The sequence below is a fragment of the Anolis sagrei genome, chromosome 1 (genome assembly GCF_037176765.1).
Source record: "Anolis sagrei isolate rAnoSag1 chromosome 1, rAnoSag1.mat, whole genome shotgun sequence".
Lineage (NCBI taxonomy): Eukaryota > Metazoa > Chordata > Lepidosauria > Squamata > Dactyloidae > Anolis > Anolis sagrei.
This window is the reverse complement of record NC_090021.1, coordinates 24,419,842-24,432,503: the sequence shown is the minus strand read 5'-3', so window position 1 is coordinate 24,432,503 and position 12,662 is coordinate 24,419,842. Positions and strand designations below refer to the sequence as shown.

At 40.4% G+C, this 12,662-nt stretch overlaps 1 protein-coding gene and 1 long non-coding RNA gene across 2 annotated transcripts; one reads left to right on the top strand and one right to left on the bottom strand.

Moving 5' to 3' along the window:
- Positions 1-646: 646 nt before the first annotated feature.
- On the bottom strand, positions 647-3,890 carry PTCRA (pre T cell antigen receptor alpha). The gene is made up of 4 exons (XM_067463238.1): positions 3,803-3,890; positions 3,166-3,492; positions 2,056-2,097; positions 647-783 (listed from the first exon to the last, which is right to left on the bottom strand). Exons 1-4 carry the CDS (start codon positions 3,888-3,890, stop codon positions 647-649), a joined length of 594 nt encoding a protein of 197 aa, XP_067319339.1.
- A 3,898-nt stretch (positions 3,891-7,788) lies between these two features.
- On the top strand, positions 7,789-9,642 carry LOC132761525 (uncharacterized). The gene is made up of 2 exons (XR_009629967.2): positions 7,789-7,876; positions 9,130-9,642. It is a non-coding gene; the product is annotated as an uncharacterized lncRNA (long non-coding RNA).
- Positions 9,643-12,662: the final 3,020 nt, after the last annotated feature.

Genomic DNA, 12,662 nt, shown 5'->3' with positions numbered 1-12,662 from the left:
CATGACCAAGAGAAAATACTGTGTGACCAGAGACCCCTCTGACACCCCCTCGCAACCTCCCCAGGGATCCCAACCCCCAGGTTGAGAAATGCTGATATACTGACTGTCTTCAAATTAGTTCACTCTCATACTCTCACAAAAACAACAACCATGTGAGCTTGGTCTAATGAAAAGAGTGATATGAACAGAAAGAGAGACTGGACTAAGATCAGCAAGGAACATGGATTTCTCAATTACTATACTTTTTTCCTTTTCTGCCCCACAATTATAGCACTGCGATCTCCCTTTAATAACCTCCTTCCTAAGGAATCTTGTAATTTGTAAATTTTTTAGATGCTAGGACTCTCTGGCAGAGAATTCTCCTCTGAAAAACTTGCAAATCATGGGACTGATTAGATGGAGCTATAGTCATTAAAGAGGGGTCTGTCATTTTGACTATACACTGATGTTGCTTGGCCACATGTGTCCTGGTTTTCATTCATGAAATGCTAAAGGACATCCTGGAGCAGTGTGTTCTAGACCCTCAGAATAATTGGCTACATTTATTTTTTAAAAACCTATTTAAATGTATTTTTAGCTTATTCATATCCTTCTTTCATGGTCTGGGTAAGTTTGTTTAATAATATTTTGCATGTCAAAGTCAGACTTACTTCTTGAAAAGGATGCAACAGGTCATCAATACATCAAACAGGAGCATCTTGAACAGCAGCAATCTGAGGGTCAAAAGAACCAGCGCCTCTGTGCGATTGTGCAGAATCTCGAGAGGCAATGCCTGGTCTAGGGCTAACAAAATATTAAATTAAAATAAGAATATATAGGAACAAAACAATGGAAAGTAATGCCCAGTTATACAGTGGTAAATTTTGAAATACAAGGGTGCATCATTACAATTATGATAGCCATCTGACTGCTGACTCAAGGATTGAGAGTCCTTTGCCATTTGTTTGAGATTACCTTTTATGAATGTCTAATCATGTAGGCATTAAAGTCAAGACCATTGGAAAAAGCCAGAGTTAACATCAACAGCTCAAGCATTCTTAAGTACTGGAATCTCAGGATATTTATATTACATGGCATGAATTATATTACAATATATGATAGGGAAAGTGCTTCCTCTGTGCCTCCCCTTATCATATACAAACTGTGTTGAAAATAATATGGGGTAGCTACATCAGGCATGGGCAAACTTCAGCTCTCCAGGTGTTTTAGACTGCAACTTCCACAATTCCTAACAGCTACACAGTCCCTTTTGATTGGGAGTGCTAGGAGCCTCAGTCCAAAACAGAAGCAGGAAAACATGGAAAGGCATGGGGACTCCCAGCAACCTCCCCAAGAGGCTTTGACAGGTCACTTCCCAATGTATCTGTTTCCGTCAAGAAACATAAACCAAACCAAGCCACTTTTCTTTGCCCTCAAATGGACTCTACAGGATATTTTCATGATGCTTTGGGAGCTTTCTGGATCATTGTAGATCCAGAACTCTTTTGCAGCTCTCCTGTGAATTCACTTCCTATTAATCTCCTGTTTTAAAAATATCTTCTTTGCCCCTTAATTGGCTCAGAGTGGCCCAGCACATGGTGGAAGTGCCCTTTACATCTACAAAGGGCATTTTGGGTCATATCAGAGCAAAGTTTTTGAAATGCAGGTTGAGTATGCCTTATCCGAAATGTTTTGGACCGGAAATGCTTTGGATTTTGGATTTTTGTTTCACAACAAAGTCTGTGCACATCAAACCATTAGAAGCAAAGGTGTCACTATCTCAGCTACTCAGGTGGACAATTTTGCATGTTGGAGTATTTTGGATATCAGAATTCCAGATAAGGGATTCTCAACCTGTACAAGTTGTGGGCTGCATTTTGCCAACCCACAACTTGTGAGTTGCCATTTTGCCATTACCACATTCTACAGACTAAGAAAAGTCAAAAGAACAACAACAGGAGAATGATGGCATTGGGTCACTGCTCTGCAAAAGGTGAAGATGCAAGGCATGATAATTCTTTATTAAATTTATAATGTAAATGACCCCTGGAAAGAAGTAAAATGTGATGTTCTTACCTTCTTGGTTTTCATCTAGGCACAACTCCCCCATAGTGTTTTCTATAAAAAATAATGTTTAAAGAGGGTAAGCATATAACACTCTTGTTCTGTTACAAATCTTTCTTTTGTTGCAATCCACACTATGTTTCCAGGTTATTAAACACTAATTTCCTTTTTTAAGAAAGTGTTTAATTAAGTCAAATAAGCGGTAGTGGAAGCTCTGGGTTTTTATCTTGGTTTTAATATTCACACAGTTTTAACTGTGGTTGTGGCTTCAAATATTTATGCCTTAATGGGTGTTTTAACTTTGTATTGTCGAAGGCTTTCATGGCTGGAATCACTGGGTTTTTGTCAAATACATAAATAAATAATTTGAAGCTACTGGAATTTGTTAATTAACATTACAGGGGTTCCCTTGTATGACAGAAGATCTTTCCAGGTGATATTAATGGTTTCACTGACCTAAACTGACCCACCAAATATTCCTTCCCAGAAGCATTTGTGGCTCTATCTAGTTCCTTCAGTACTATTCTCTAGTGTGTTTCCACTCCAAATATAATCAAAATATAGGGTCTGTTATTATCTGTGGTTTCAGATTTCCATTGAGTATCCTGAATGTATCCCTTTTGGATATAATACTGTATTATTATTTATTCATATATATTGTCTCCCAAAGGCTTGACTTTAAAAATCAAATAATATTTGCTTCCCCCATTTGATAAACGGCCCCAACCCATCCCACCATTGTCACAGGCGTGATTGGTGGGGACGAGAGACAGGGCCTTCTCGGTGACTGCCCCCGCCTATGGAACTCCCTTCCTGGTGAGATCAGATCGGCCCCTCCCTCCTGTCCTTCAGAAGGATGGTAAAAACCTGGCTTTGGGACCAAGCTTTCGGGACAGTGAAATAAGGCAGCGATAGGAAACTTTACCATGCCAATTTAGATTTTGACGCAGATGATCAAGATGGTTTTAAATTGTGTATTTTAATATTTTGATAAATGTTTTTAATGTTTATGTATACTCATATGAATGTTTGCCATGTATATGCTGTGCTCCGCTCTGAGTCCCTTTTGGGGTGAGAAGGGCGGAATATAAATGTTTTAAATAATAATAAATAAATAAATACCGGATAATTGAAGAGAGGTGGTGTTCCATTTCTGTGAGGTTTGGTTTTGTGCCACGTAGCAAACAACATTATTCCAGGATTCAAAATCTTGGGTGTTGATGGAAATTTGCGAGATTGCACTAAAAGTACCATCTTCTTCTACGGGAAGCCCATAAACGGGAGATGCCAGCATGCTCCCATTTCCATTGGAAAACAAAACAGCCGGAAAAGCATCCTTGGAGAGGTCTCTCACTAGGCATGCTAGTAATGTCTTCCTTTCACCATTTATTATCACATGCTTTGGTGGTGACAGTGTCGGAGTAAAAGCCAAAGAGCAGCTCCCTGTTACTAAAAGAAAAAAAAGTGAGAAAGTTGCATATGCAAACACAAAAGTACGGAGTTGATTTTCTCTGTGCCTCTCCTTATCATATATAAAGTCTGCTGAAAATAATATAGAGTAGTTATATCAGGCATGGGCAAACTTTGGCCCTTCAGGTGTTTTGGGCTTCAACTCCCACAATTCCTAACAGCCTACTGGCTGTTAGGAATTGTAGGAGTTGGAGTCCAAAACACCTGGAGGGCCAAAGTTTGCCCATGCATGGTGTAGATGCAAACAAAGACCCAAACAAGTTTATAATAGGATGAAAGTGTTACTCACAGGTCAGAAGCTGGAATGCCAAGCTGGTCAATAGGTGCCTCAATGGCCGCCGTATCAAATGAATTTCATGGAGTGGTTCTTGCAACATCTTTTCAGGAGCTGGAACATTTCACCAAATGTAGGCAAGCGGTAGAGAATGTGACAACCCATCTCTCAACCACTCTTCCTCCCAGACCTCCCTTTTCCTTTCCCATCGTTGACGGTTGCACAGCTGTTCTCTGGTAAACAGCCACTTTATTTTTTTTCTTTAATTATTTAAACTTTGCTTGATCTATACAAGTTTCAAAAGAAGCAAACACAAGAATATCAGGAACCTATGGCACTTAGAAAAATACAACATAGCATTTGTTTGTTTGGAACATTTATATCCCATCCTTCTCAACCTCCGAAGAGGGACTCAGGATGGCTACCAACAGTCACCATTCAATGTCAAAACAAAATAAAACATAGCATAAAATACAGTTAGTACAAGTTAAGACAGTTATACATATACGTTGTATTATGAATCTAAAATGATCAAGGGTCTGGAGAACAAGCTCTATGAGGAGTGGCTCAAAGAGCTGGGCAGGTTTAGCCTGAAGAAGAGAAGGCTGAGAGGAGACATGATGAGGACCATGTATAAATATGTGAGAGGAAGTCATAGGGAGGAGGGAGCGGGCTTGTTTTCTGCTGCCCTGGAGACTAGGATGCGGAACAATGGCTTCAAACTACAAGAAAGGAGATTCCATCTGAACATTAGGAAGAACTTCCTGATTGTGAGAGCTGTTCAGCAGTGGAACTCTCTGCCCTGGAGTGTGGTGGAGGCTCTTTCTTTGGAGGCTTTTAAATAGAGGCTGGATGGCCATGTGTTGGGGGTGCTTTGAATGCAATTTTCCTGCTTCTTGGCAGGGGGTTGGTCCGGATGGCCCATGAGGTCTCTTCCAACTATATGATTCTAAGTGAGAGCAATTCAAATGGTGTCAAGTTGCATTAATTCTACAGTGTAGATCTATCACAATAAATAAACCAGAAGATTAAAGTCCTGTTGGGGCAGAACACCTCCTATAAATAGAATGATGTAATCCATAGGAAGGAAAGAATTAGCAAATCAACTTTGATTATTTCTAGCCGAAGAAAATACAATGAAATCCATGAGGTCGCTGTAAGTCAACAAGCTGCTTTGAGGAAGTTGCACAGAGAATAACTTAAGTATTGTCAAAGGCTTTCATGGCTGGAATCACTGGGTTGCTGTGAATTTTCCAGGCTGTATGGCCAGGTTTCAGAAGCATTCTCTCCAGACATTTCACCCACATCTATGGCAAGCATCCTCAGAGGTAGTGGGGTCTGTTGGAAACCAGGCAACTCAGGTTTATATATCTGTGGAATGTCCAGAATGGGAGAAAGAAATCTTGTCTGCTTGAGGCAAATGTGAATGTTACAATTGGCCAGCTTGATTAGCATTTAATGGCCTTGCAGCTTCAGTGCCTGGCAAGAGCTTCAAAGCAGACAAGAGTCCTTTCTCCCACCTTGGACATTCCACAGATATATAAACCTCACCTGCCTAGTTTCCAACAGACTTCACAACCTTTGAGGATGCCTGACATCGATGTGGGTGAATGCTTCTTTTTTTTATCTTGTCAGGTGTGACTTGAGAAACTGCATGTTGCTTCTGGTGTGAGAGAATTGGCTATCTGCAAGGAGGTTGCCCAGGGGATGCTTGGGTGTTTTGATATTTTACCATCCTTGTGGGAGGCTTCTCTCATGTTCCCGCATGGGGAGCTAGAGCTGACAGAGGGAGCTCATCTGTGCTCTCCCTAGATTTCAACCTCTGACCTGTCGATCTTCCGTCCTATCGGCACAAGTGTTAACACATTGGGCCATTGGGGGCTCCATATTATGCTTCTGGAACATGGCCATACAGCCCAGAAAACTCACAGCAACCCAACTTAAGTATTGTTTTAGTTTTTAAAGGCTGCAGCCAACTTAGTGGAATGTTTCAGTCTTTGAGAAAAGGCAGGTTATAAATAAAGGGATAGATTGACATTGATTCTTTCATGATGTAGTGCAAAAGCAACTGAAATGCATTTACATTTTGCATCCAGATGACCACAATTCTTTCTCATTATTTCACCAGAGCTATTTTTAATCAGCCATCTGTCTTTTGAAATTTAGCTATATCAGAAGGCACTAACAGATTTTGGTGTGACGGGTTTGCATGGCTAATATGACATTTCTCATGAGTGGAAGGTTAAAAATGATAGGATGGGTATTCATATTTTTTCCTGAAAGTTGTTAAAATAAACACATCTCAAAGGACAAGTTTAAAAGAGAGAAAAGAGGGACGGTAACTTACCTTTCTACCGAGGGAGCCTCTTTTTCCTTTCCAGACATCCACCTCTTATTCAAGTAACAGAGATGGCAGCTGAATAAATAATTTATATTGGTTTATGGGTTTACGGGTAATAGGAACCCTTAGAAAACGGCAAAGGTGTCTCATGGCAAGAGGCAGCTCGCTGATTGGAAATGTAATGTCAGTGGACATGCCATGAGTCTAAGCCATGGTTAAGAATTGAAATCATGAAAGCATCCCTTGAGTTTCAGATCTAAAGATGAAACTGGCACAAAGGTTGAATCTACAGTGTCATAGAATGCAGTTCAAACTGCATTATATCGTCAGTGTAGACCCATATAATGCAGTTTGAAATGCAGTATATGAGCCTATGCTACATTGAACTGCATTAGTCTACATTGTATTTAATTAGATAGGTCTACACTGTATTGAATTGCATTATATGGGACTATGATACATTGAACTGCATTAGATTGGTCTACACATTGTATTGAATTACATTAGATAGGTCTACACTGTATTGAACTGCATTAGATTGGTCTACACTGAACTGAATTGCATTATATACATCTATGCTACATTGAACTGCATTCAATGGGTCTACACTACCTTGAACCACATTGGATGGATCTACACTGCATTGAACTGCATTAGATGGGTGTACGCTGCATTGAGCTGCATTGGATGAACATATGCTGCATTGAACTCAGAGGCGCCCCAAGGTAATTTTCAACGGTAAGCAAACAGTATTTTGCCTCCCCCCCAACCAATCACTGATATATATTTTCTGTTCGTCGTGGGAGTTCTGTGTGCCATATTTGGTTCAATTCCATCATTGGTGGAGTTTAGAATGCTCTTTGATTGTAGGTGAACTATACATCCCAGTAACTACAACTCGCATATCTCAAGGTCTATTTTCCCCCAAGAGCCCCTCAAGAGCGCCCCTGGGCAAAATCAACTATACTGCAAATGCTTACTTTGTGTAATGGGTTGAGCCGCCCCTGATTGAACTACATTCGATGGATCTATGCTGCATTGAACTGCATTAAATGAGTCTGCGCTGCATTGAACTACATCGAATTGCATTAGATGGGTCTATGATGCACCGAACTGCATTATATGTCTACACTGCATTGAACTATATTGCATGGGTCTAAAACTGACTCTATAATGCAGTTCAAATTGCATTATATGCTGTGTAGATTCAGCCTTAGAACTGAATTATTATTATTATTATTATTATTATTCCCTGCTTTTCTCTCTGAATCAAAACCCAAAGCGGCTCACAACCTTAATACAGTTAAAAACCTATAAAATATAAATATTAGTATAGAAGTTGTCATACTGTTATTAAAAAACAAGTCAGGTAAAATCACATTAACTAAGTTTTTTAGAAATCTGGTAAAAACAATTGGAAAAGCAGGAGGACTGCTGCTAGATTTCAAAAACCTTTCTGCTTTAAAAGCCTGCCTGAATTAAAAAAAGGTTTCAACCTTTGTCCAGTACTGAAACTATTACACCTCACTGGCTATTTAAAAAATATATGGGAGAAATAGTTTTTATGGCCTTCCATTCAGCAGAGGTGGTTGTACTCCCCTACCAATTGGCTGCTATTGGTATGGTCCATTCTGGGCGTTCCAACCCCCTTCTGGCTTAATGGTTTCTTCCAGGAAGTCAGCAAGGCTGGCTGGGAACAGCACTGCTGGGATCCTGCTTTTGGGAAGCTGAGTGTCTCCATACAAAGGGTAAGGCTCACTTATGTATACTTAAAATGTGCATGAGTTTTGGTGTATTTGTCTCCGGCTTATATCCTTATTTGTGACTCTGGAAACCCCTTTTTCATTCTGCTTTGGGGAATGCACCCACACTGTAGAATTAATGCAGTTTGATGCCACTTTAACTCCAATGGTTAAATGCTATGAGATCCTGGGATTTGTAGTTTGGTGGGGCACCAGCATGCTTTGGCAGAGTGAATAAATAAATAAATAAACTTCCCATGAATCCATTGCATTGAGCCAGGGCAGCTAAAGTGGTGTCGAATTGCATGGGTCAAAACTTTACACATTACAAGTATTAAAAAAAACAACAACTCTAAAATCATAACAGTAAATAAAGAACACTCAAAAACAGGGGAACTCCAGACAAGAAATAATCAGGGACAGCTAATCACTCCTCAACAAAGGATTCCTCCAGGCAATAAGACGTCACACCTGAAACTGCTAAGCCATTAAATGCTAATCAAGGTGACCAATGGAAACATTCACACCTAGCTCCGACAGACAAGAGTTCTTTCCCCCACCCTGGACCAGTGGTTCTCAACTTGGGGTTCCCAGATGTTTTTGGCCTTCAACTCCCAGAAATCCTAACAGCTGCTCAACTGGCTGGTTTTTTAATATGGTAGCCAGACATTGTTCATTTTCATGGTTTCCTCCTTTCTGTTGAAATTGTCCACATGCTTGTGTATTTCAATGGCTTCTCTGTGTAAACTCTAAAATTACAACAGCACAAAATCAGAGAGGAAACAAACAAGGACATCTAATCACCTCTCAACAAAAGTTTGCTCCAGGCACTGTCAGGCCATTATATGTTAATCAAGGTGGTCAGTTTAAACATTCACACCTAGCTCCAGCAGACAAGAGTCCTTTGTCCCACCCTGGTCATTCCACATATATATAAACCCATTTTCCTAGTTCCAACAGACCTCACTACCTCTGAGGATGCTTGCCATAGATGCAGGCGAAAGGTCAGGAGAGAATGCCTCTAGACCATGGCCATATAGCCCGAAAAAACCGACTACGACCCAGTGATTCCGGCCATGAAAGCCTTCGACAATTCATTGAACATTACGTTTTTATTTACGGTATATAGATATACCAGGGATTACGTTAAAATTTCTTAGGTGGAAAGGGGTTGTGAGTGGAAAAAGTTTAAGAATCCCTGATCTAGGCAACCTAATTGGGGTGAAAGTTCTCCTTCAAAATGATTCTCTGTCTTTCAGGCTTGCTCCAAGGCACTTTCCTCAAATGGATATGGCCCATTAGATCAGAGTCTCTTGCAATGCGAATTTCCTCTTTGTCCTGAAGAATGGAGTCCACAATGGCAGAAACAACAGACTCACAACCCAATACTGAGGATGGTATAAAGGAAAAGGCTCAGGAGAGTTCTCCTGGTCAGCCTCATGCTCTGGATAACTCAATGTCTTTTTCTGAGATCTTCCGTCTGGTCCAGGCTGGGCAGGACATCCCTGGACTGCAGAAGCTGAATATCACCGCAACCAATGGGACTGCAACACCGTCTCAAATGGCTCCCAAACCCAAACCTTGGGAGAACAAGCAGTGATGAATGGAAAGCCTTTTCACTCATCTTCCATGTCAGAAATAAATATTTGTGAACTTCTGAAGTTTGTTTTATCCCCTTGCTCAATGTTAAAACCTTGTGAGTTTGCATACTTATATTATTTGTGGACAAGAGGTTATTTTTGATACTGTAATTAAACTCTCCTGTCCTTGTGTGGCCGACTCCTATTGAGTTATTTAAAACCCTAGTGTGTGATGCTTAGTTCTGACCCAAGCAAGTCAAAATTTGCATCCAGGAACATTTGTTTTACCTAATCATGCAGACTGGTACAGGCAGTCCCGAAGTTACAGACATCTGACTTATAATGCCTCTTAGTTGAAAACGGCAGTGACAACAGGAAGTGTGGGAAATCTACCCCAGGAAGGGAAATTCACTCCTGAAAGAGTTACCATGGGGAAAAGGTGTCTCCTCCGAAGCTTTCTCACTAATCCTTGTTTCCACAACAAGCCAATTTTTTTCAAAATGCAATGATCACAGGAACAGAAAATGTGGTGAAATCTTCTGAACAGAGACACAGACAGTAAAACAAACACCATGCTATCCAAAGCTAAATAATTATTGTTTAATTGAGTTACACTTAAAAAACCTACCTGTTTTGACTTACAAATACAAGTTCAGAGCAAACCTACAGATCCTATCTTGTCTCTAACTTGGGGACTGCCTGTACACTATCTTTTATATTGTCAGTTTTCTGTAGCCACAGGTTCTGCATTCAATCAATTCATGGTTTGAGAATATTTTTTAAACAATTCTAAAATGCAAACTTTGATTGTGGCATTTTATGTAAGGGATGCTATTTTACTAAGCCATTATTTATAATGACACTTTTGTAACTGGATTTTGGTATCCACAGCAGCTCTTGGACCTAATCCCAGTGGATATAAAGGTCAAACTGTAATTTATTTTAGTCACAGGAGTGGCAAGGACACTAAAGCTTTTGGAATTTCAGCAAATTTCTCTTGTACTTAAAGCATATCTTTGTAGCCACAAGGAGTAGAAACTTACATTTAAAACTAAGATTTTCCTCTAGATTCTGCTGCATGTGATCACATTTTCAGGCTCTTTGACATATACAAAGTCCTGAGTTCACCACCTATATTTTTTGACCTCCTTCAACAACTTTAAGGATTTTCCTTAGGGGAAAAAATCAGGTTGTGTTTAAATTGCACCTGTTTTATTGTGTTCTTCATTTGTTTTCAGGCTCTAATTTGTTTTAGTTTGTTTTAGTTTCTAATTTTTGAGTCCAAGTGACTCCCCCCAAAAAATCCTTCAAAACACCCAGAGGTTGAAAGTTAATAAACTGTTTCAAAGCACCTTGTTCGGTGTTTACTACTGGAAAAAGTTCAAATCCCTGCTCAACTATGAACTTTAATTACTTTTAACCGGTCACTCACTTCCCAGATTAAACTATCTCACAAGGACAATGTGAGAATTTAGTAGTTGGAAAGATAAAGCTACATATCGTCCTATCAAAGAAAAACGAGATAGAAATATAGCTGAGCATCTTATATTGTTTTTTGTTTGATTTCCTAAAAACCCAAGACTTTTCTATTCATGCTGCGAAAGTACTGGATGCCTAAAGGTTGCTGGAGTAGAACTCCCATTATCTCCAATGGTTGGCCATCTTAGATGGTGAGAGCTGGAGTCCAGCAACATCTGGGGAATCAGATTTTTCAATCCAACTCTGTAACCTTGCCTGTAATGTAAAATTTGTGCTGGTCAGGAGAATCTTTTAAATCTAGATTATTTTTCAACTTTTTTGTTTACTTCCAAAAGCCCTGATACACAGTTTCAGTCCTTAATTCCTTAAGTAGTGTCTAAAAGCACCTTTAAAAGATAGGCAGAAGAACCATGCTTTTAAATATTCAATGCATCGGGTTTTACCCACTTTGTAAGCAGTGTAAGAGAGGTACTACCTTACAGCAAGGCCCTGAATATTATGAGATTTCAGCTTGGAATTCAAAACAGCAAAGGAGTGCTGGGAAATGACCAATTCTATATGTTGCAGTCAAGGCAGCTGTTGGCGGCTTCATCTTCTAAGCCACAAAGCTGGGCTTCAGTTGACAATGAGAAGACTAAAGGATGCACCTGAAGAGCTGATGCACTGCAGTTTAACCAGAAGGCTCCGTTCTTGGAACTGCACCTGCTGTTGATGCTGTGTTAGGAAGCAACTGCTCATAAAAGACCCACTGTAGGATTGGAAGGCCAGCCTCCTGCTCAGTGTTGGATTCCCTGCTAAAGCATGCTCATGGGAAGGGATTCCAAATATTTATGAAAAAAGGTTGCAAACAATCCCATGCATATTTTTGTCTATGGGAAGGCATGTGATCAGGACTGGCCCTATTAGAAGGCAGGAGGTGAATGCATCAGGAAGCAGATGCTAATGGAAAGTAGTGGGAACTTTCCAGTTAGATTATAGAACTACATTTTGTTATAATCTGTCCCAGGCCTTTAAAACTTCCCTGCTGTGGCAGATCATCTCACGAAGGCTAAGTAAGCTTCAAAAACCAATCCAGCTGACTTTAACATATAGAGTGGGAGTAAGGTGGAGTGTGACCAGCCAAACCAAAACGTGCAAGTTACCCAAGCCTCCAGAGTTCTCCCCTCAAATAGGAGAGATCACCCAACGCTTTAAGCCAGTGGTTCCCAGCCTGTGGTCTGTGAACTACCAGTGGTCCGCAAGAACTAAGATATGTAGTAACAAGAGTGACTGGTCTCATGAAACAGAATGGGGGACAATGCCTGGCTCGAGAGCAGTATGCGTGAAAAAGAGCTTAGAGTCCTTGTGGACAGCAAGTTAAACATGAGTCAACAGTGTGATGTGGCGGCAAAAAAAGGCAATGGGATTTTGGCCTGCATCAATAGGAGCATAGTGTCTAGATCTAGGGAAGTAATGTTACCCCCCTATTCTGCCTTGGTTAGACCACACCTGGAATATTGTGTCCAATTCTGGGCACCACAATTCAAGAGAGATATTGACAAGCTGGAATGTGTCCAGAGGAGGGCGACTAAAATTATCAAGGGTCTGGAGAACAAGCCCTACGAGGAGCGGCTTAGGGAACTGGGCATGTTTAGCCTGAAGAAGAGAAGGCTGAGAGGAGATATGATAGCCATGTATAAATATGTGAGAGGAAGCCACAGGGAGGAGGGAGCAAGCTTGTTTTCAGATTCCCT